The sequence below is a fragment of the Bos javanicus genome, chromosome 16 (assembly GCF_032452875.1).
Source record: "Bos javanicus breed banteng chromosome 16, ARS-OSU_banteng_1.0, whole genome shotgun sequence".
NCBI classification, from domain to species: Eukaryota; Metazoa; Chordata; class Mammalia; order Artiodactyla; family Bovidae; genus Bos; species Bos javanicus.
Window position 1 is genome coordinate 2112868 of NC_083883.1, and position 24060 is coordinate 2136927.

The 24060-nt window shown below is 48.5% G+C and overlaps 1 protein-coding gene across 6 annotated transcripts in view; it reads left to right on the forward strand.

Moving 5' to 3' along the window:
• ATP2B4 (ATPase plasma membrane Ca2+ transporting 4) overlaps positions 1 to 24060 on the forward strand; it is a 100597-nt gene that overhangs the window by 62492 nt on the left and 14045 nt on the right. For 4 of the 6 annotated variants that reach the window (XM_061381889.1, XM_061381892.1, XM_061381886.1 and 1 more), the window contains exons 4-19: positions 132 to 389; positions 1048 to 1173; positions 1637 to 1762; positions 4558 to 4593; positions 6279 to 6440; positions 8750 to 8964; positions 9276 to 9518; positions 10018 to 10259; positions 11198 to 11429; positions 12533 to 12712; positions 13395 to 13482; positions 14117 to 14223; positions 19547 to 19738; positions 20174 to 20387; positions 20933 to 21144; positions 22096 to 22203. In XM_061381889.1, the coding sequence (XP_061237873.1) occupies positions 132 to 389; positions 1048 to 1173; positions 1637 to 1762; positions 4558 to 4593; positions 6279 to 6440; positions 8750 to 8964; positions 9276 to 9518; positions 10018 to 10259; positions 11198 to 11429; positions 12533 to 12712; positions 13395 to 13482; positions 14117 to 14223; positions 19547 to 19738; positions 20174 to 20387; positions 20933 to 21144; positions 22096 to 22203 (2741 nt within the window). The remainder of the gene's footprint in view (positions 1 to 131; positions 390 to 1047; positions 1174 to 1636; positions 1763 to 4557; positions 4594 to 6278; positions 6441 to 8749; positions 8965 to 9275; positions 9519 to 10017; positions 10260 to 11197; positions 11430 to 12532; positions 12713 to 13394; positions 13483 to 14116; positions 14224 to 19546; positions 19739 to 20173; positions 20388 to 20932; positions 21145 to 22095; positions 22204 to 24060) is intronic. The other 2 variants (XM_061381891.1, XM_061381888.1) reach the window with 1 other exon arrangement.

Sequence of the window (24060 nt, forward strand, 5' to 3'; positions counted from 1 at the left end):
TATTTTACCCGAGTTTTCTGTTCTTCTCTTCCCCTGGCTTTCTGTTCTGGGGAGTTATGGAAGCACAACCCCCATTGTTAATGTCTGCAAGGGCCCCTCGGTGACCCTTTTCTCTCCTTTCCCTGGGCTAGAGTGTGGTCTAGCCGTCAGTAGCCCAGAGGACGAAGGGGAGGCGGAAGCTGGCTGGATTGAGGGTGCAGCCATCTTATTCTCGGTGATCATCGTCGTGCTCGTGACCGCCTTCAATGACTGGAGCAAGGAGAAGCAATTCCGGGGGCTGCAGAACCGTATCGAAAAGGAGCAGAAATTCTCCGTTATCCGGAATGGCCACATCATTCAGCTCCCTGTGGCTGAGATTGTGGTGGGTGACATTGCCCAAATCAAATACGGTGAGAGCTCTGTGGTTCTTTTCTCTTTTAGCTCTGTTTTTTACACCTGTGCCACACTCCCTATCGGAGGGCTAGGTCCTTTGGCATAAGGGGGCTAGGAATTGCTGAGGACCCAAAAAGATAAGACCCAAATTGTGTTAGCTTCTGGGTTAGAGTTTAAGGAGGTTATGGAAAAGAAATTCAGATCTGCTGCTGACCCAGGGCTAGAGAAGACACAGGGCCGCCACTGCCCCAGAAAACCCTGTTAGAGGCTATGCTTCTGTGAACAAAAAGAAGGGGCAGCGGTGAGCATGTCGGCCCTGAAGCCCTTGGTGTATGGAGGCCTGGCCTCCATCAATAAAAAAAAAAAAAAAAGAAATTCAAAGAAAGCAGTAACTGAAACTGCCAAAGACTGTCAGACTGTACCCTGTGTGTCTTAGATTTCAAGTATGTAATATTCAGGCCATGGGAAGGTGTTTGGGGATCAGTAACTGTTTGAATTTATAATACCCAGAGCAGAGTTTTATCGCAGGTTGTCAGATGTGAAGTTGGCTTTCAGAGGTTCTCCAGGCTCTCCCGGGCCGTTGCCTACAGGCAGGGCCCCGGGAGCAGCCCTGAGATGAGGCTGGATGGTCCTCACCTGCCCCCTCCCTGTTGGCCCTTCACCTCCATGCCCTAGGTGACCTGCTGCCTGCAGATGGGATCCTGATCCAGGGCAATGATCTCAAGATTGATGAGAGTTCTCTGACTGGGGAATCGGACCATGTCAAGAAGTCCTTGGAGAGGGACCCCATGCTGCTCTCAGGTGAGGCCCCGACTGCACCAGTGCCCAGCCCTGCTCCCCACAGACACTCGGCCACAGAGACCATGTCCAGACCTTGCCCTGTCTTCTGATTGTGCCCCGTCTCCTGCCCCAAGGCTCAGCGGGGGCTGTAGCATGTCAGTGGGTTGAATACAAGGATATTAAGCAACCTAACAGAGGTTGTCCATGGAACAGATGCTACAGGAGCCTGCGAAGGGCTCTGCTGGCTGGAATGGGTGGTGGGAAAGGAGCCTTACCCGAAAGCCGTTACACACATTGTTCTCCTTACCCCCGCGTTGCTTGCTCTTGATCTTTTCCTACTCTCTGCCAAGTATAACACCATGCATGGGAGAGGAAGGTAGAGGGATTGCTTTTTTCCAAGTTTATGTTTCACACCAAAGAATGGCCAGGTATTAAAAAAAAAAAAAAATGAAAAAACTCTTCTCCCATCTTCTTTCTCATATAGGGACCCATGTAATGGAAGGTTCTGGACGAATGGTAGTGACGGCTGTGGGTATCAACTCTCAGACTGGAATCATTTTTACCCTCTTGGGAGCCAGTGAGGGGGAAGAGGAAGAGAAGAAGAAGAAAGGTAAGGGGCTTTCAAAGAGCCTCTCCCCTCCCAGCCCCACGGACAGACTAGGAGAGGGAGCGGGTCTGGAGTGGAACACCTGGTTGGCAGACTCTGCAGGATGATGAGGACAGATCTCCAAACCCCTTGTTTAGCTAACGGTTTCATCCCTGACTCCCCACGGTGCTCTAATGAGAACCGGATCCGGCTCTGCTCTGCGGTCAGGTTGCACTGGTTCCTGCATTTACTGGTCGACTATAAGAGAATGAGGTGGAAGGCCTGCGCAAACGGGCGGGCAGTGTGCTCTGGCTCCAGCCCTCACCACTTGCTTCTTCAGACACGAGGGGCTATACAAACCATCAAGGCGTCTTTGCCATTCACTTGTTCCTGAAAGCGAGAAAAGAGAGAAGGGAAAAGCAAAGGAGAAAAGGAAAGATATGCCCATTTGAATGCAGTGTTCCAAAGAATAGCAAGGAGAGATAAGAAAGCCTTCCTCAGCGATCAATGCAAAGAAATAGAGGAAAACAATAGAATGGGAAAGACTAGAGAGCTCTTCAAGAAAATTAGAGATACCAAATGCAAAGATGAGCACAATAAAGGACAGAAATGGTATGGACCTAACAGAAGCAGAAGATATTAGGAAGAGATGGCAAGAATACACAGAAGAACTGTACAAAAAAGATCTTCACAATGGTGTGATCACTCATCTTGAGCCAGACATCCTGGGATGTGAAGTCAAGTGGGCCTTAAGAAGCATCACTACGAACAAAGCTAGTGGAGGTGATGGAATTCCAGTTGCACTATTTCAAACCCTAAAAGATGATGCTGTGAAAGTGCTGCACTTAATATGCCAGCAAATTTGGAAAACTCAGCAGTGGCCACAGGACTGGAAAAGGTCAGTTTTCATTCCAATCCCAAAGAAAGGCAATGCCAGAGAATGCTCAAACTACCACACAATTGCACTCATCTCACACGCTAGTAAAGTAATGTTCAAAATTCTCCAAGCTAGGTGTCAGCAATACGTGAACTGTGAACTGCCAGATGTTCAAGCTGGTTTTAGAAAAGGCAGAGGAACCAGAAATCAAATTGCCAGCATCCGCTGGATCATGGAAAAAGTAAGAGAGTTCCAGAAAAACATCTATTTCTGCTTTATTGACTATGCCAAAGCCTTTGACTGTGTGGATCACAATAAACTGTGCAAAATTCTGAAGGAGATGGGAATACCAGACCACCTGACCTGCCTCTTGAGAAACCTATATGCAGGTCAGGAAGCAACAGTTAGAACTGGACATGGAACAACACACTGGTTCTGAATAGGAAAAGGAGTACATCAAGGCTGTATATTGTCACCCTGCTTATTTAACTTATATGCAGAGTACATCATGAGAAATGCTGGGCTGGAGGAAGCACAAGCTAGAATCAAGATTGCCGGGAGAAATATCAATAACCTCAGATATGCAGATGACACCACCCTTATGGCAGAAAGAGAAGAAGAACTAAAGGGCCTCTTGATGAAAGTGAAAGAGGAGAGTGAAAAAGTTGGCTTAAAGCTCAACATTCAGAAAACGAAGATCATGGCATCTGGTCCCATCACTTCATGGGAAATAGATGGGGAAACAGTGGAAACAGTGGCTGACTTTATTTTTCTGGGCTCCAAAATCACTGCAGATGGTGACTGCAGCCATGAAATTAAAAGACGCTTACTCCTTAGAAGGAGTTATGACCAACCTAGACAGCATATTAAAAAGCAGAGACATCACTTTGCCAACAAAGGTCCGTCTAGTCAAGGCTATGATTTTTCCAGTGGTCGTGTATGGATGTAAGAGTTGGACTATAAAGAAAGCTGAGCACCGAAGAATTGATGCTTTTGAACTGTTGTTTTGGAGAAGACTCTTGGGAGTTCCTTGAACTGCAAGGAGATCCAACCAGTCCATCCTATGATGTTGAAGCTGAAACTCCAATACTTTGGCCACCTGATGCAAAGAGCTGACTCATTTGTAAAGACCCTGATGCTGGGAAAGATTGAGGGCGGGAGGAGAAGGGGACGACAGATGGTTGGATGGTATCACCGACTCAATGGACATGGGTTAGGATGGACTCTGGGAGTTGGTGATAGACAGGGAGGCCTGGCATGCTGCGGTTCATGGGGTTGCAAAGAGTTAGACATGACTGAGCGACTGAACTGAACTGTTCCTGAAAGAAGGAAAACAGAAGGCAGAAAGATAACAAACCAAGTCTGCACCTTTCCCTAAGCGTTCCTTCTCTTGGAGGAGAGAAGGATTTGTACTATTTGGCTGGAGGTGCATCTTGGGCTGTTTGGGGAGGGGCAGTTAATGAGAAGGCAACAAAGCTCATTCAGTTAGGAACCAGCCTGTTTCTGCAGCTGCCTTCAGAGTGAGTAAGGAGGCTTGCCTGGTGCTGGTGAGCTGACATGGAGGCACCTTGCGCGGCCTTTGCCACCAGGTGGAAACAGTTCAGACCTCTCCCTCCCTAACCCCCACCCCATTTCTCCAAGTGGTTTGACTCAAGCCAGAAGCACCTCCTAACAGCAACTGTGCTCCAGGAGAAAGCAGCTCAGAAGGGGGTGTGCACTCCCCTGCATGAGTGGCCTGGTCCATACCCCAGGGATTTGTGAGCGCCTCTAATAAAAATGGGGATAAATAGAGGTGTGAGCTTCCTTTACATCCCCTTCGCTGCAACTCAGACCCTTTGATGTCGCCCTTTTAGGCTCTGAACAGGACCGGCAAATTGGATATCTGATCTCTGAATAGTCATTTTGGGTCCCCACCCCATTTTTTTCTTTCTTGTTCAAACAGGTAAAAAACAAGGAGTCCCTGAAAATCGCAACAAAGGTAACCTTTCCACTCACTCATTTACCATCTCTACCTGCCCACACTCAAACCAGACCTTTCCAGGCCATCTGCCTTCCCTCTCTTCCTCTCCATAAATCTGTTATCTGCTCCTGTGGCCCAGATGCCTCATCCTGAGGACGGTGCAGAGATCTGGGGGTGGTCCCAAGCTGCCAAACCCAATCTAAGGTGGGACGCAGCACCCTCTGCTGTTAGCTCAAGGGGCCTTCTGTCAAGATTTCTCTCGGGAAGCCTGTGTGGTGATCTGCTCTTCCCAGGGTGCTGACCTTGCTTCATTGCCCTTGGCCAGAGTTAAAGAGCAAGGATTGTTAGTCTCTGGGTTGGAAGTCTGCAGGGTCCTTATGGGGGAAGGGGTTAGGATGGGCAGTCCCTGCACCCTCTTCTTCCTCTTTTGGTGCTGTCTTCCCATCTAGATCCCTTCTCAGCTAGTCTTCTCTGGGGTGCAGAGAGCCCTTTCTCTGTAACCTCTTTCCCCACTTCTTTGTTCTCTCCACAGTCTGTTTTCTTCTTCCTAATTTGATGTGTGTTTCTTTTTTGGTGGCTGTGTTTACATCCTGTTTCTGTCTTATTTGTGAGTCTGACAGCAGAGACGATCTCTCAGGAAGGGCACCTAAGCAAAGGAGCAGAGCTCTTCAGGGTGAAGCTGGAGGGGTGCTGGGGGCCAGCAGGAACTGCTCTCTTGAGACAGCTCCTGGAGCCTTTTTCCTTTCATAAAGACATCACATTGGAAAACTAGGGCTCAACAAAAGTAATTCTTAAATTTCAGATCTCTTTAACTCTTCTTTTGAAAGCAAAATGGATTTCTATGTCTGTCTTTATCCCTGCCTTCTCTTGTTCCAGAGAGTCCCTCATACCAACTTCTTCCCTTAGGGAAAGGTACTTTGTACCTCCCTACCTTCATCAGACAGGGGAGAAAGGAGATTTCCTTCCCCTATTGCTCAACTAACATAAGCGAGAACTGGAAAATACCCTGTGTCTGGGGTCTGTGTTTCTTCTATGAAAGTCTATATCTACGTAGAGAGAGAGGGGAACCTTTTAAAGAGCCAACTAAGACCCTAATGTGTTTCCCATGTGGCTCAGTGGTAAAGAAACTGCCTGCCAATGCAGGAGATGTGGGTTTGATCCCTGGGTCGGGAAGATCTCCTGGAAAGGGAAATGGCAACCCACTCCAGCATTGTTGCCTGGGAAATCCCATGGACAGAGGATCCTGGTGGGCTACAGTCCATGGGGTCACAAAAGAGTTGGACACGACTTAGCAACTAAACAACAAGACCCTTATGCTGTAGGAACATTTATCAACCTTCCCCTTCAGCCCCTTTCTGCAGTAAGGATTCACTGATTTAAGCACTGAATTCTAGGAAGGATGGCTGTTGGTAATAGCACTGACTGGCAGGATAAATCCTCTTGCTGGAACAAACCTGGCTCGGGGCTCTGAGACAGTGCCAGGAAGCTGCCACTGGAGAGGAGAGCCATCCATTTCACCTGCAGTTGTTAAGATACCGTTCCCAAGGCCCTAAGAGAAGGCCAAGCTCCCCGAGGTCAGATCTGATGCCAGAGGTCCAAGCTGTGTTCCAGAAGCAGACAGAACGGTGTGTTAGCTTCCCCTTGCCTACTACGCGGGCTGCTGCCTTGCCTGCTGACCTGTCCTCTTCGTGTGTGCACCCTAGCAAAGACCCAAGATGGAGTGGCTTTGGAAATCCAGCCACTCAACAGCCAGGAGGGGATCGACAGTGAGGAAAAGGAGAAGAAGGCCGCCAAGCTGCCCAAAAAGGAGAAGTCCGTGCTGCAGGGCAAGCTGACCCGCCTGGCTGTCCAGATTGGGAAAGCTGGTGAGTAGGCGGGGAATTCTTAGTGTGTCCGTCAGTCTTCCTCTGGGTCCTCGCCACTTTGACTGCCTCCTTTCTGTACCAACCAGGCCTGGCAGGAAGGAGCCGAAAATTCCAAGTGGCTGGTGCAGTTCAAGAATCCATGTCCCTCCCTGTGACTGTTGGACCCTTGGCTTTAGCAGAGAGACATGTCTTCCTATTTAGAGATAAAGGCCCCAAACAAATGGGAGGTTAACATTAGCAAGAAGGAAGACTTTAATAACTGCTCACCTGCTCAAGTATTGGCTTGAAAATTCCTGAAGGGTAGAGAAGGCTGCTGTTGGCTGGGAGCAAGTCTCTAGCATAGGAATGGCCAGGCACAGGGCAATCAGTTCAAAATGAGGACTGGAAGGCAAAGGAAGACAATGATTAAAGAGGTGCTTTGCAGAGCAGAGGTCACTAAAGGTACTCCTGTGCATCGTGAGAGGAAACAGCTTCTCCATGCCTGACTCTGGAGAGGGTGGTGGGGAGGGGGCGGGGAGGGACAGAGCTGAAAGAGGCAGCGAAAGGAAGATTGCTCCCTCAGCGGGTATCTCTCCAAACAGTCTTCTCCCGCTGTTTACTTCCTGACTCCACCTCTGTGTTCACCACAGAGTCTAGCCCAATGCATCTCTCCGTGTACCGTTCACCTGGGACCTTGTTGCGGTGCAGATTCTGACTCAAGCAGTCTGGGTGGGACCTGCGTTCCTAACAAGCCCCCGGGTGGGGCCCGCGCTGCTGCTCTGCTGAGCACATAGTGAGAAGCAGGGACCTGCGGCGATCCACTTGAGCATTCAGCTCCTCGGTCACATCAGCCTGTTTCAAGTGGTCGGTCACCACATGTGGCCAGTGGCTCCCTATTGGACAGTGCCAACAGAGAACATTTTGAACACCACAGAGTTTACAGAGCGTCAGCCTGGCCTGGCCATTCAGCTCCAGTACCCAGCTAATTTTGACCACCATGAAACCCCTTGCAAAGAGACAATAGATGAACAAGAAAAAGAAGTATGAAATCAAATCATTGAGCCTGGCACACAGGTTTGAAGCATTAAACACTTCCTGCCTCAGACCTCCTGCTGTGCTCCTAATCCCCACCTTATTCTTTAGGGAGAACAGGCCACTGAGGGCTGTCAGTGGTGTCTGTGAACTTCCCACATCAAGCGAGGCCAAGGACCAGAAGGAAGCAAGGGAACGCACTACCCTGAGAGTGAAGGCCTTCCTGAAGTTTGCACCCTCGCTTGATGCCATGCTTATCCTGACCCTGAACATGCCTTCACTGATATAATCACCTCTAGCCTTGCTCTGATTTCCCTGAATCGTTAGGCTCTCGGGAAAAGCAAAGATCCGAATCAGAAAGCAGAACTCTTCCCGGATATTGTGCCACAGGTAGACCCAGGTGCCCACGTATTGATGCCCCAGCTGTCAGAGTAGCCAGGCAATACGTAACGGCAGTTGGAGCCCCCAGGCCAGTTGTTTTCTGACCCAGAGCTTATTCTTCCATTATAGGATGTGTAGGATGAGCAACTGTGGCAGTTGGCTTGAGACCTTCTCAGTTTCAGTTCTGAAAGTCCCACAGCCCAGGAAACTGCTCAGTCTCTCAGGCAACCCAGGATGGTTGGTCCTCCTCTGGTGTGCCATACTAACACCTCCCCGTGCCTTCATCTCCTCATAAAAGAGGATGATAATAGTAACGTATCTCACAGGGTTGTTGTGAGGATTAATGAGTTCCTACCTGGAAGTGCTTGCCTGGCTCATAGTAAGCACTGCCCGGACAGTTGCCGTTGTTGTCATCTTCTGTGTGTGCCACGTCAGGAGGAAGGCTGGGAGGCACACTTCTAAGGGTTAGTTATGTAGGTGTTGTGCTAACACCATAGGGCACCACTGTGAACACGTGAATTGCCTGACATTCTCAGTCTACTAGAGAAAAAGTCAATAAACTGCTAAGGAAAGAGGTAACAGTAGTCACTACATTATGATTTCTGGGAAGATAGTAGCTCTGAGATAGAATCTTAAAATGCTGTTTTTGGAAAACTGTACCAACCCCCTTATTTATAAATGAGGAAATAGGCTCAGAGAGGGGTCAAGACCAGTCCAAAGCCACGAGTCAAGTTGGTAAGCACCGAAACTGATACCCATGTCTTTAGAATGCAAAACCATGTCTTTCGCCCACACCGTAATGTACAAGTACCAGAGACCAGCTAGGGCCTTGGGGTATGACCAGATAGAGATCTGTCTCAGTTAGGGCCCTAGGAATGCCCTCAAGCCTGGGTTCACGTGATTTCTTTCCTGGACAGGTCTGATCATGTCTGCAATCACAGTTCTCATCCTGATTCTGTACTTCGTGATCGACAACTTTGTGATCCAGCGCAGACCGTGGCTGGCCGAGTGTACCCCCATCTACGTCCAGTACTTTGTCAAGTTCTTCATCATCGGCGTCACGGTGCTGGTGGTGGCTGTGCCCGAGGGGCTGCCCCTGGCCGTCACCATCTCACTGGCTTACTCTGTGAAGGTGAGGCTGGGGTGAGGCTCTGCTCTTTGAGAACACAGACCAGAGGGAAGGGCGCCAAGTAGCTCTGCTGAAAGGACGGCCACTTTGTCTTCATAAACTCTGGGTGATGCCTTCCAGGGGTACAAGCTGCTGAAATCAACGTTTACCTAACCCAGTAGCATCTTAAGAGGGTTTACAAAAATCGTATCTTGCATTTTTGTATGGGAGCGGAAAATGAAATGTGGAGAGTTGCTGGCTGGGAAATGGCCTCTGCCCTGTGTTTTGGAGAGCTCAGCCGGCCGCTCTGCAGTCTCCTCTGTTCTCTTTTGTAGAAAATGATGAAGGACAACAACCTGGTGCGGCACTTGGACGCGTGTGAGACCATGGGCAACGCCACAGCCATCTGCTCGGACAAGACGGGCACGCTGACCATGAACCGCATGTCTGTGGTGCAGGCTTACATTGGAGACACTCGTTACCATCAGATCCCAAGCCCTGATGACCTTGTGCCCAGGGTCCTGGACCTTATTGTCAATGGCATTTCCATCAACAGCGCCTACACCTCTAAGATTCTGGTAAGCTCTTCTTTTGCCAGGACACTTAAAATGGGTAGTTGGAAGGAACCATTGATTTTTCTCATTTATTCTGCCTGAACTGCCATCCCAGTTCCCATTTGCCACTCCCCAGTGAACGCGTTTGGGGTGAGACTAGGGAATAATCCGTGGAAGGAGACTGGGAGATGGGGTGGGGGAGTGAGGCAGGTAGGAATCTGGGGCTGTGAAATCACCGTGGAAAGGCAGTATCTCTAAAAAGAGGCCTTATGCTGGTAGCAGAATTGAGCTTATCACGAGTAAATCACTTAGTTTCTGGAAGCTAAGAGACAGTGTTAGAGGCACCAGCACCAGCCCCACGGCAGCTAAAAACACCCCAGGCCCCGGGTGGCTCCAGGGCCAGGTCACCACAGCCACGGCCCATGCCCCCGTGGGCCCCCGGCACACGCGCGAAAGCCTCCTGAGGGAGCCCTTCCCCGGCCGGCCCCCTGCCCCACCGGCCCACCAGTGCCTTTCTTTCCAGCCTCCGGAGAAGGAGGGCGGCCTGCCCCGGCAGGTGGGCAACAAGACCGAGTGCGCCCTGCTGGGCTTCGTCTCGGACCTGAAGCAGGATTACCACGCCGTGCGCAGCGAGGTGCCCGAGGAGAAGCTCTATAAAGTGTACACCTTCAACTCGGTGCGCAAGTCCATGAGCACGGTCATCGAGAAGCCGGGCGGCGGCTACCGCATGTACAGCAAGGGCGCCTCCGAGATCATCCTGCGCAAGTGAGCCCCCCCAGCTTCTTCCTCCAGGGTCCTCTCCTCGGGGAGGTCTGGGTGTCGGCCCCATGCTGAGCCACCCAAATAATAGCGGACCCTCCTTCCGGGTGGTAACATCATGACAAGATCTGAGCTTGGTTCTGGCCAAGCCATGCAGTTATATACTTTGGATACTATACTTACACTTTACAACTCAGGGAGGCAGATGCTGCCATTATCCCTGTTTTACAGATGAGGAAACAGAGGTGTAGTGAAGTTCAGTAACTTGCTAGAGGGGATACAACGGATAGTGGTCCAGGCAGGATTCAGACCTAGGCAATCCATGCTTCCATTTCCTATTCTGAAGAGAGAATACCCACTTATCTCACAGGGTTACTCTGATTAAATGATTGAATGTATGAAAAACGCCTTGCACATAGTAAGCACGAGAAATGTTAGTTCTGTGTTCCTTTTCCTTTTCATTCTCAGTTCTGATCACAGGAAGTTGCATAATGAAAGTGGCTAGACGATCCATAGGGCATTAAAAGTTGACCTATGTGGATACAGGGCCAGTAGCTAAAAACCAGTGCCCCAGCATGGGTTAGCACCACCATGGGTGAGACTCTGTCATTGCCCACACCCTCTGCCCTGAGCCCTCTAGAGACTGGGGATTGAGAAGGTCTCTCTACCACTGAGAAGCTCAAAAGAGTAGGCGACCCACGAACAGCTCTTGGTGTTGCGTTCCCAGATGAGTAGGAGCAGATGACAGGGGAGAGCGACACGCTCTGCCCACCTATCAGCCACCCCACCCTGGATACAGGGGCTCAGCTTTGGGCGATGAGTGGAGATTACGGCCACCCAGTAGTGTCTTTAGGAGTCAGGCAGAGTGGTCAGGGTGTCTGTAACGTGTCGAAGCACACTGGGCGGGAGGTGGGGTGCTGTGTTCTGACTGTGCACCTCCCCAGGTGTAATCGAATCCTGGACAAAAAGGGGGAGGCCGTGCCATTCAAGAATAAGGACCGAGATGAGATGGTCCGCACCGTCATCGAGCCCATGGCCTGTGAGGGGCTGCGGACACTCTGCATCGCTTACCGGGATTTCAACGATGGAGAGCCCCCGTGGGACAACGAGAGCGAGATCCTCACTGAGTTGACCTGTATCGCAGTGGTGGGCATCGAGGACCCCGTGCGCCCGGAGGTGAGGCTCTGACTTGGGAACAGGTCTGGGAAGCATGAAGGGGAGTCTTCCAGCGGCCGCGGCCCCTGCACCTGACCTAATGAGCAGCCACGCAGGAGTCACTGGAACCGCGGTACCAGCTCCGTTTCTAGCTGTTGCTTAGGAAACTTCAGCAAGTCACCTAACTGCTTCTCATTTGCTGGGATAGGTGTTTCTGTGCTTCCTGCTTCACAGAACTGCTGGAGCTCACTGAAGTTATACAAAGTGGCAATCCCACTTCCTGTGGTTCATGCCCTCTATGGGCTGAGAAGCACAGGTTTCACTGGGCTAATAAGAACAGTTTGGCACTCAAGAATAGTGAGGAGGTGGGATTAATTGAGACACCAACTTTGGCTCTAGTCACATCCCTTTGATCCACACATCTTGTCAGGTGCCCATAGAGTAGCTCCACACTACTCGCAACTTTTGGAGGCGTGACAGGGTGTCATGCAGTTGGGAAACTTGAAAGAACTGATGTGGTTGGAGTACGTGCCAGGGGTGGAAGGTAGTTAAAACTTCTGCTGGAAAGGAAGGCAGTGGTAAACTCTCAAAAGGTCTAGCGTGCCTGCTGAGAAATCTAGATTGTAAGTGAGAGAATAAGCTTTTACACTTGGCTCCTGAGGCAGATTTCCCCTTCTACTCATGGTCCATGCATTCATGCCAAGTCACTCAGTTGTGTCTGACTCTGCAACCCCATCGACTGTAGCCCGCCAGGCTCCTCTGTCCATGGGATTCTCCAGGCAAGAACACTGGAGTGAGTTGCCATGCCCTCCTCCAGGGGATCTTCCCGACCTAGGGATCAAACCTATGTCTCCTGCATTGGCAGGCAGGTTCTTTACGACTGGCGCCACCGGGGAAGCCCTCAACTCATGGTGCAATAAGGCAAATTCAAATGTGAGTTTCATGGGTAGGCCAGAAGTAAGGGGGCACCAAGCAATATAAAGCTGACCAGACTCGGCCTGCACCCCGGGGTTCTACTTCCAGGGTGCCTCTCTCCTGTCCGCAGTGAGGGACAGCTGAGCAGAAGCCGATGGCCGGGCCTCGCCGCCACCACCTCTCCTTTCTGCTTGCCTCACTCTCTGCAGGTGCCAGAAGCTATTGCCAAATGCAAGCGAGCTGGCATCACTGTCAGGATGGTGACAGGGGACAACATCAACACAGCCCGTGCCATCGCCACCAAGTGTGGCATCGTGACTCCCGGGGACGACTTTCTGTGCTTAGAAGGCAAAGAATTCAATCGCCTCATCCGAAACGAGAAGGGCGAGGTGAGCTTTAGGTGGTGGGAATCAGAGCCTCCTTCATTAGGGGAAGGCTGATGCATGTGTAAGGCATCTGGGACAGGTGGGAGAAAGTAGATGGTTTTTAAATTAAAATCTATTCATAGTGAGACGTGCCTTTTACCAAAGCTGCTCAGACAGTAAAATTGGGAATTTTTTCTTCTCACTGTATTCATTCACAGGCTATTTTTGAGACTCACTTTTTACATCTCCGCATTTCCTCCAGTCGTGGGATGATTTTCCCTGATTTTCCTCTACCCCACCCCTCCTGTACCACTGCCCTGTGACTGGCAGGGCCTCGGGCTGGTGACAGGGTACGATCTGGGTGTGGGAAGGCCACAGCTCCTGGTCTAAGTACAGATTGAAGCTAAGACCTCAGAGGCACTACTTCAGCCAATAGTGAAGGGTCTCAACTTCCATCACGGGTCTCAAAACTAGGGGGTTGGCTCCCAGGGATGGAATTGGGAGGAAAAGGAGACAAGCAGGGCCTGAACGGTCAGCGTCCTTGAACCCGCCCTCAGAGCTGAGCTGGCTGCTTTGCCTCCGCTGGAGGCCAGGGTCACGCTCCCGGGGGGCCCTGGGACACCAGCTGCCAGGAGCTTGGCGCATGTGCAGACTTCCCTGGCGGCTGCTCTGAGCTTGACTGACCCAGGTGTGTCTGCTGCTGCAGGTAGAGCAGGAAAAGCTGGACAAGATCTGGCCTAAGCTCCGAGTGCTGGCGCGGTCTTCCCCCACTGACAAGCACACGCTGGTGAAAGGTGAGGTCGGCTCCTGAGCAGGTGCCTGGGATAGGGGAAGGCAGACCAGGGCGAGCACAGATAAAGAACCGAAGCCAAAGCAACTCTCATCCTGAATAGGGAGGCCTAGGAGAGCTTCCCAGCTCATGGGAAGAACATGCAGGTTAGCAAACGTCTGAGCACCTGGTGAGTATAAGCTATATGATGAAGTTGTTTTTAAACATTATCGTATCTTGTTTGTTGATAGTACTGGGAATTAGGCAATATAGGTTAAGCTCTTCCCATTCTGCAAAAAAGAAAGTTTGAGGCTGAGACGACACATAACTTATCCAGACTGCCCAACTGGTAAATGGAAGTGTTATCGTTCAACCTCTGGGTCTCTGCCTTCAAATCATGCAGTGCTTTTCCGACTGCATTATAGGTGTCTTGATGTACCAGACAGGATATCTGACGAGGTCAGACTTTCTTAGCTTAGATTGCTACCTGTGAAACAATTTACCGCCATTTGGTGACGCTGTAAAACCTCCAGCATAGGGAAAAAGAAGGAAAGAGCGTAAAAAGGGAGGTAGTGACAGGGATTAGAGAGGAAGACCGAAAAAGCGTCTTTTGTGGGAAAGCGGCCCCCGACCTCACTGTGGTGCGCCTGTCTCCCCAGGCATCATCGACAGCACTGTCGGCGACCAGCGGCAGGTGGTGGCCGTCACCGGCGACGGCACCAACGACGGCCCAGCTCTGAAGAAAGCAGACGTTGGTTTTGCCATGGTAAGCAGCTCAGCGTAGCATCTCTCTTTGACTGCAAGCTGCCTGTGCCAGTGGGAAGCCCAGACAGGCTCTGATACCCTTCTGCTTCCTGGACCTTCACAGCCCGCTTTGTGCTCTTTTCTCTAACTCCATCTCACCTGCCTGCCTGGCCAATAATAATATATATAATGAGGGATTCATGAAGTATGAAGACAGGGAAATCACAAGGTTTCATTACCCAGGAAAATAAGACAAACTGAAACTTACCCATGAATATGGTAATATTGTCTGCCTAGGCACACTAGAGAAAATTCACATTCCATATGGAAAGGAATTACTACTAATTACTACTAATTACTAACTAATTCTGTAGTTAGTGCTGTTCATCACTCTGCTTATGAGGCCAGGAGCATCAGAGTCACTTAGAAAGTTCATTTAAAATCACGTATTTCAAGGTTCGACAGTCAGCGATCTTGATTCAATAGCATCTGGGCCAGATCCCAGAACGTATGTTGTTGTTCATTTGCTAAGTTATGTCCGACTCTTTGCGACCCTACGGACTGCAGCACACCAGGCTTCCCTGTCCATCACCACCTCCTGGAGTTTGCTCAAACTCTTGTCCATCGAGTCAGTGATGCCATCCAGCCATCTCATCTCTGTCGTCCCCTTCTCCTCCTGCCCTCAGTCTTTCCCAGCATCAAGGTCTTTTCCAATGAGTCAGCTCCTCGCATCAGGTGGCCAAAGTATTGAAGCTTCACCTTCAGCATCAGCCCTTCCAATGAAGAGTCTTCTCTAACACTGCAATTTGAAAGCATTAATTCTTCGGAACTCAGCTTTCTTTATTGTCCAGTCTCACATCCATACATGACCACTGGAAAAACCATAGCCCTGACTAGACGGATCTTTGTTGGCCAAGTAATGTCTCTGCATTTTAATATGCTGTCTAGGTTGGTCATAGCTTTTCTTTCAAGGAGCATGCATCTTTTAATTTCATGGCTACAGTCACCATCCACAGTGATTTTGGAGCCCAAACAGAAATCTTTAGGTTTTTCTTAATAGGTACACTTGTTGATTCTAATGCTCAGGGACATTTAGAAGCCCTCAGATAGCAAAGTACATTCTCACATTCAAGTAGGTAATGATTGTAAGCTTCCCATACATTTTGAACTGTTGGTGATTTTTAAGCAGTAGAAGGTGATTCAAGAAGAAATCTATCTTTAGGATGCTCTCTTTACCCAGAAAATAAATTTTAAAAGTTTTTGTCCTAGGGAATTTCAAGAACATACAAAAATAGAATAGTTTATTGACTCCCCGTGTACCTGTTACCCAGAATAAATCTTGCTGGGTGGGCCAGTGTTGGCCCACACATACACATTTCCCCTTCTCCAGCTGGCTTACTCCAAAACATTTCCAAGATGTTATATCATTTCATCTAGTATGTGTCTCTGGAATAGAAATATGTATCAATAAAATATATTTAAAAGAATTGTATGCCATTGTCTCACAGCAATATTGATCCCTTGCTATCATTAGCTATCTAGTCCGTGTTCACATTTCTCTTCATAAGTTTTTGTTTTTCTAAATTGTTTGTCCAAATCGGAATCCAAACAAGATCCATACACTGTGGTTGGTTGATGTATCTCTTAAATGTATGAATCTATAATAGTAGTTCCTGAAGTGTGCTCTTCCGCCTCCGCCTGGAAACCTACAGAGATGCAGATTTTTTCAGGCCTCGCCCCAGATCTACTGAGTCAGCAGCCTTGCAGTGGGGGCCCAGCAGTCCATGTTTGAACAGGCCCTCTGGGTGATTCTCACGCATCCTAAAGTTTGAGAACCACTGACCCCATAGGACCTACATGTCAGGGGTTCCCAAGACCACCCTTTACATTTGTGGATTCACTGGAAGGGCTCAGGGGACGCGGCCTCTAACTGTGCTCGTAGCTAAGATTTAATCCACTGGTATACTAAGAATCTAGTAAAACAGAGTCACAGACAGGGTCTGGAATCCACATGCAGGCTTCCTGTGATTGCTCCCTGCAGTGAGGGGGTCAAAAAGAGGGCCTGCTTTCCCTAGCAACGAAAATGTAGCGATGCAGGTGATGTTTCTGCCCAGAGAGATACATCAGAGACTTGGTACCCTAGAGTTCTGTTAAGGTTGGCCATATAAGCACCATCAACCCAGCATATGCTAAGATTCCAGACTCCTAGAAGGAAGCAGGTTTTCAATGGAAAATAAGAAAAATTAGTGAATCACTAACTAATTTTCAGTTAATGTTGACTGAGAGCATTCTGAGAGCCAAGTTACCAGATGCTAACCAAGCGCCAACCTTGCAAACAGACGTTTCGCAAGATAGCAGTCTCAGCCATGCTGTTAATTCTTTTCTGCACAAGCCTTTGCATCTTTTTTCCTAGCTATTTGATTTTGAAGGAAACAATTTGTTTTTCTATGTAGGATATACCACGTCATGGATTTTGTTGATTATATTCCTATGTCCTTTAACGTGCCCTTGTATTTCCTATAAAGTAGTATTTAGTTCTGTGAGCAGTCAGATTCTACACCCCATCTTTCACTAAGGGCTGCAATATGACAATGTTCTGATTTTCTTTATTTATTAACTTGAATACTTCTATAAAAAGAAAATTACCCTCATCAACCCTTTGGTTCAGCTCCTATGTGAAAGATAGGTTAAATGCTTGATTTTTCTCCACTATTTACCAGTTCCCAAAGCAATGAGTTGATTTTTGGGGGATCCTCCACAGTTGTCCAATGAACCTCATGCGAAGAGTTGACTCGTTGGAAAAGACTCTGATGCTGGGAGGGATTGAGGGCAGGAGGAGAAGGGGGCGACAGAGGATGAGATGGCTGGATGGCATCACCAACTCGATGGACGTGAGTTGGAGTGAACTCCGGGAGTTGGTGATGGACAGGGAGGCCTGGCGTGCTGCGATTCATGGGATCGCAGAGTCGGACACGACTGAGCGACTGAACTGAACTGAAACTACTAAAAGTTAATTGTCTGTTTTTTTAAAGTATCATTATGAGCTCATATTCTTTTGAACGTATGTGATATATTTCCGTCCATTGCCCATATTATTATTTTGATGTTCATACTGACCCATCATTTGCCTCTTCCACACTGCTAAGCACTTGGAGTATAACCTCAGTTCTCTGTGTAATGGCATTCTTGGTCTCTTGCATGATAAGATGTTCCACATCCGTCATGCATATTTCTTGTTCTAGATATAGAATTATCCACTTTTCAAAGGAGTTCTGCTTCATTTTAGTGAGAAATGGTATTTAGAGAACACAATCTGAATGTCAGTATGTTCTTTACTTCTGAGTAAATTATTGTTTCTAGAACTTTTCAGTGGACAAAGCTAAGAAATACGTCTTTTATATCCGTTTTTGGTTTTGTGTTTCTTTGTTTTAAAGGTAAAATACTTTATGAATTCATACTGGCATTTCCATTTCAAATTTAGAATTCTAGAATTAACTTCCTAATTTTACTTCCCTGATTTTACATTGATCTAAGGGTATTAACATAATTATTACTTGCTTTATCCTAATATATATGTAACAGTCTCAAGATAACCATAATAATACAATTCCTGTACTAAAAACAGTTAAAGATTTTTCTTAGAGTTCTTTTTATCCTGTAGGTATATCCTACTACAGATGTAGGATCAAAGTACTGTGTTTTTCGAAAAGTCATTGAGAACTTTTCATTTTGTGTGGTTTGCTATCAACCGGTTATACCAGTTCATTTATACCATGTGTTGGGTTGGTTTTTTTTTTTTTTTTCCATTTTTGAGATTGCTTATTTTAAATTTAATGTTGTTTTATACCTATATGAAGTAGTTACATAATTCTAAACTTAAAGTATATAGAACAGGATCTGTTTATAGAAGTCTAGCTTCCATCCCTGTCACCTCTAGCCTGTTGCCTCCTTCTTAATTCCACAGATAGCATCTTTGATTTTTGGTTTATTCTTCTGTTTGCTCCTTTAAAAATAGAATCAAATGTGTAGTATATTTATATCCCATTCTCTTAAATAAGTGACACTTAGCTATATTTATCTGTATACACACTATATACTCTTTTTTTTTTCCACTTTGCTGTTTTTCATTTAACAACCTAACTTGGAGAGTATTCCATAGTAGTACATATTTAAAGACATCCTTTCTTTCTTTCTTTCTTTTCTTTCTTCTAACAGTGCATAGTACAGCATTGTGTGGATATATTAGAGAATCTTTTGAAAGGGAAATTGAATTATATAGTATATCTAACAGATATTCATTTGTTGCAATCTGGATAGGAAAATAATACTACCAGGTAAACAGAACAAATAATCTAGTGGTACAGGTCAGATTCACAAACAGGCTCATCTGTAGGTTTTAGGAGTTGTAAGACATGGCATAGAAGTACGGTCTGGGGGTGTTAGAAACAGCTTTGTTTAGCAAGCAGGGCTTAATTAATTTACAGGGGCCTTAAGGATAGATGTCGGACATGACTGAGCAACTTTCACTTCATTAAGGATAGATAGGATTTAAATGGAAGGGGAAAGAGGATGTTCCAGGCTTGGACAAAGGGTGTAAGTAGAAGACTGAACTCTCGAAGTGAATGAGAGAATTCAGGGAGTTGTGAATAAATCAGTAGGTTTTGAGCAGAAAGCTTATATAAGAGCAGTTTGGAAAATGAACCAGAGCTCACTTGTTGAAGGCTTTGACTACCTGATTAGAGAGTTTACTGTTTCTCAAGCTCTGCTTTCAACCACTGGTATGTCTATTTACAAACCTTGAGTGGCAAAGAGTCGGACACAACTGAGCGACTGAACTGAACTGAACTGAGTGGTTCCCCGGAAATCGGATTTTGAATAAGGACAGGATATCTGAACCATGCTGCTGGACTGCTCCTTCTAGGAAAGAACGTAGGGTGACTTCAAGGTGTGGGGGACATAAGGATTTAAAGTGGATATTTAATTTGAAGGTAGAACAGAAAGGACTTTTCCCCTATCTTCTAATTGCTTTCTGAGATGGAGAAGTAGGCGGGACAGGAGACCAGAATATCCAAGGTGGCTGTGATTTCCAGTCTCAGTTCAGGAGTGCGGTGCTGGCATCACGGCCCGGTGCCCTTTTCCATGAGTGACAGCGGCACATTCCCCTTCCTTTCCTCTGGGAGAGAAGACAGAACACGGTGGTTTAGTTTGTAGAACTCGTGTGGCTGCTGTGCCCTCTGATGTTTGTGCCGAGTTCTGAAGCTTCTTGGAGTTCAGGAAATGGGTTCCAAATACAGATGAGCTCCTTTTCCAGTTCCTCACTGTTTTCCTCCCCGCTCTTACCTAAGGGTATTGCAGGCACAGATGTGGCAAAGGAGGCCTCCGACATCATCCTAACAGACGACAACTTCACCAGCATCGTGAAGGCGGTGATGTGGGGACGGAACGTCTACGACAGCATCTCCAAGTTCCTGCAGTTCCAGCTCACCGTCAACGTGGTGGCCGTGATCGTGGCCTTCACTGGAGCCTGCATCACCCAGGTGGGATGAGCTGAGACGGGAGGGATGAGGCTAGGGCCAAGGAACAAGGGGTGTGACGTTACAGTGTGTCGGCTGAGGAGCAAGGCCCAGCGTTTCTGCAGGGGTGTTGGGGCAGGAGTTCGCTCTCCCGAGTCTGCATCTGCTCCTGTGGGAGGATGATCATGTATTCACCATTAACGCAGCACTTACATGTTAGCCAGCATGATAAGCACTTATTTGTGGTTCTCTGATCTTCAAAAACAGCCTTGCAGAGTAGGTATTATCCCCGTTTTACAGGTGAAGCACCCAAGGCTCAAAGAGGTTAAATAAGTTTCCAAGTGTCACTCAGCTGGATAGCAGGAGGTAGGCCCTTTCAGGGGCAAAGGTGAGGCTGACGAGTGAGGTGAGGGGTAGTCTGCAAGGCAGGCTAAAAGGAGTGGTTCTTCTTCCTGCCAGGATTCCCCACTGAAGGCCGTACAGATGTTGTGGGTTAATCTAATCATGGACACCTTTGCCTCGCTGGCCCTGGCCACAGAGCCTCCCACAGACTCTCTACTGAAGCGCCGGCCCTACGGCCGCAATAAGCCTCTAATCTCGCGCACCATGATGAAGAACATCCTGGGTCACGCCGTCTATCAGCTCACCGTCATCTTTTTCCTTGTGTTTGCGGGTGAGCCACGGGGAGGTTGGGGAGGATGGGGTGGGGGCCAGCGTGTGGAGTGCGAGAGGGAGTGTGGAGGCAGAGATGGGCGCAAGAGGAGGAGGGAGCAGGGCGCAGGCTGAGCCAGCGGGGCGGTAGCATCTTCGCGCACTGAGTTCACCTCTGTTCCCACGCCGTGGTGCATTATGGCATTCTCTGACTCCTCTTAAGAATCTCTCAGGGGTAACTTTATGATACCTTTCTTTAGATCATAAAACTGAAGCTTAGGTCACATATTGAGTAAATAGCAGCCCTGTGTTTCAAACGTATGTCTGCCAGACTCCAGTGCATGTAGTTTTACCACCATGCATTGCCACAAGAAGGCAAATATTGACGGAACAAACAGAGAGAAGGTCAGAAATGTTGAGACCAGGGCTAACGCCGAAAACGTCTGATGACCATGTGGCTCGGACACTGAGCGGTTAGAACGGACACCAACCCTCATCTGTCTTGACTCGACCTCAGCCCTCCCTGAGAGTGTACTCAATCTTGCGGTGCACCCCTCTCCCAACTAGGTGAGAAATTCTTTGACATTGACAGCGGGAGGAGAGCGCCTCTGCATTCTCCGCCCAGCCAGCACTACACCATTATTTTCAACACCTTCGTGCTCATGCAGCTCTTCAACGAAATCAACTCCCGCAAGATCCACGGGGAGAGGAATGTCTTCTCGGGCATCTTCCGCAATCTCATCTTCTGCTCAGTGGTGTTGGGCACATTCATCAGCCAGGTGAGATTCTAGCTAGGATTGGGATAGAAGGTCTGGGAAGATAAAGGCCAGAAGCTGGAAGCCAGGATTCCCTGGGTGCCCCAGAAGAGGAGTAGGAAGGGGCTAGGGACCTAAGTTGTGGGTTGCACCCTTTGGGGTTCCCAGCTGGTTCTCATTTGCTCATTTCTCTAGAATTGGATCCCTCTGTGTCGAGTGCTCCAGTGCACGGCAGCATGTTGGTAGTGAATAAAATAAAATTTGTAGAATTCTCTCCTTAACTTTCTAGAACACAGAAATTTAACATAGTGACCGGGAGGAAGGTCACTGTCTTCTAACCCCTTTCGTGTCTCGTACCAGCGCACTCGAAATGTGCATGCAGCTGCCAAATAGGCGTCTCTCTGTCCCTGCCGCTTTGTTCTGAAAGGGCTCATGGTACAAAATGCTACACGATTCAAGAGTAAAGGAGAAGAAAGAGCATGGTGCCACATGTAGTTGTAGATAAGCCTGATGTGGATTCTTTCTGTGAGACTGGAGTCAAGGGCATGACTGCCCTGCTGGTGAAAGGATCGAGCCACCCTCAGAGATATCCCAAGACAGGTGCCATGCAAGAGATGATGAGCACAAGAGAGTCTGCCTCTTCCTTACTTGCACCCCTCCTAAGTTTCCCTTCTCTATCGCTGTTGGCTTCAGTCACAGGAAGCCCTTAGCTCCCCTTGATCCGCTCGCCTTTGCATTAATAGTGTTCATAGTGACTGGAAACTCCCCTTCAGAAGGCTCTGCAAAGACTGTTGGTGTCTGTCTTCCCTTCCCCCCATCTGGGTCTCTTCTTTCTCCTTCCCCAACAAGCAGACCAGGGTTTGCACTGCAGGGATCCTGGGGCAGGGAGCTGACGTGGCTTTGGTGGCCTTGACTAGAGGGCTGGCTACCTGTTACTCACCTCCCAGTCACAGGCTGCCTCTCTGTCTGTTCTAGATCATCATCGTGGAATTTGGGGGCAAACCCTTCAGTTGTACGAAGCTTACCCTGTCCCAGTGGTTCTGGTGCCTCTTCATTGGTATTGGAGAGCTGCTGTGGGGCCAGGTGAGTACGGACACACCCTTCCCGCAGTTGCACAGCCGGCAGACCTCCCCTTCCCTAGACGAGATGGAACGAGCGGCTTGGAGACCCCCAGCTCCAGACCTTCGTGTTCTGCTTCCCCATTCCCTCTGCCACCAGGTTTTCAGGTTCTTTCCATCTTGCAGGATTCCAAGCAGAATGATTAGTGCCTGCCACTTCAGAGGCTTCTGATCTCTTCTCTAATCATGCCTGGAGACAGACAAATCCCTTAGCTTCTCTGAGATGGAAGTGGAAATTTTCAGTGCTAATTTTGCTTAAAAAAAAAGGAAAAAAGTAAGGGTCTTAGAAGCAGAAGCGTTTACAAAGCCCATGTCTGCAGTGAAGCTGAAGTCTGGTTGTGCGTGCTCTGCATCATGCTGCAGGACTCCCTTGCCTCCGCTGTTTCTCACCATCACCTTATTCACAATGAATGCCTGACCATCACCTAAGATAAATTCAGACTCACGCGGTCTCTAGAGAAGCAGTATAGCGTATCGTTGAAAGCCCAGACTTTGCAACCGACTACCTTGGTTTGAATCCTGGTTGTTTTTTACAAACTGCATCATAGTGAGTATGTTTCATAGCAGCCCTGCCTCAGTTTCCTCAACTCAGGATAGCAAGGCCATTGTGAATCATTCTTAATCAGCAGCCCAGTTTCCATATAGAAATGACTTAGACAAATGTCTAATACCTTGTAAATCCTCAATAAATGTTAGCTATTAACATTATAATAATATAATCTGGTTTGATAAGAGTTTGATTCCTTCCCTAGTACCACTTTACAACTCCCCCTCATCATTAATTCTGCCCTGGGCTATGCTTCTGCTTTGCAGACCCCAGGTCTCCACTGATCGGTGCCCAGCCACCTGAGTAATGGAGGCTTTGCTCTAACTGGCCCCAAAGTTTCCTCCTAGGACTGCGGGCTTTCCCCCATAGACCTGCTGGTTATTTCTTCCCTACCTCCTAGTTGCCTCCCTGATTAACCCCTATCCCAGTTCCTAACACACGTCCCTCCAACCTGTTCTGTTTGCTGTTTGTTTACCAGTGGGTCCCTAAAGCTTTCTTGTTTCATGTACTGTTTGAAACACTCACCTGGATCACGTTTCACATGTGCCCCTGTGGCCTTGAAGCCTTCCTTCTGTATCACAACAGCTCCTTCCAACATCTGAAAGCAGCATGTGGACGTTCTGTTTCAAACGTTTGGCTCCACGTAGAACAGCTCACACGGCCCCCTTTCGCAGCTGAGCCCTGTCTGCTCCTCTTCTTGTTTGTAAAGGAGAGGTGACCGGCAGGCACTGAGCTTACTGAGTGATTCACTTTGAATCGCAAGCCCGAGCTCCTGCTCCATGTCCTCTGAGAATACGCATACGTCCCTTCTGTGGGCTGCCCATCCACTTTCTCACCCGAAGCCCAGGAAGACCCTCAGGGTCCTCTCACTGTAGTTTTATAAAAGAGGAATCACTTAGCATGTGCAGGCTGAGAAGAGGACCCCTCCCCTCTGACAGCCTTCCGTCCCCCTTGTGCATACACACACATTGTGACCATCTTGTCCCCAGCCGTGTTTTGCCCCAGATTCTTGTCTGTGTCCCCTCCCACTATGTACCACGCATTCCCACCCTGTAGCACGCATTCCCACCCTGTAGCACGCATTCCCACCGTGTACCATGCATTCCCACTGTGGACCAGGCATTCTCACTGTGGACCACGCATTCCCACTGTGGACCAGGCATTCCCACCCTATACCACACATTCCCACCGTGGACCACGCATTCCCACTGTGGACCAGGCATTCTCACCGTGGACCACGCATTCCCACTGTGGACCAGGCATTCCCACCCTATA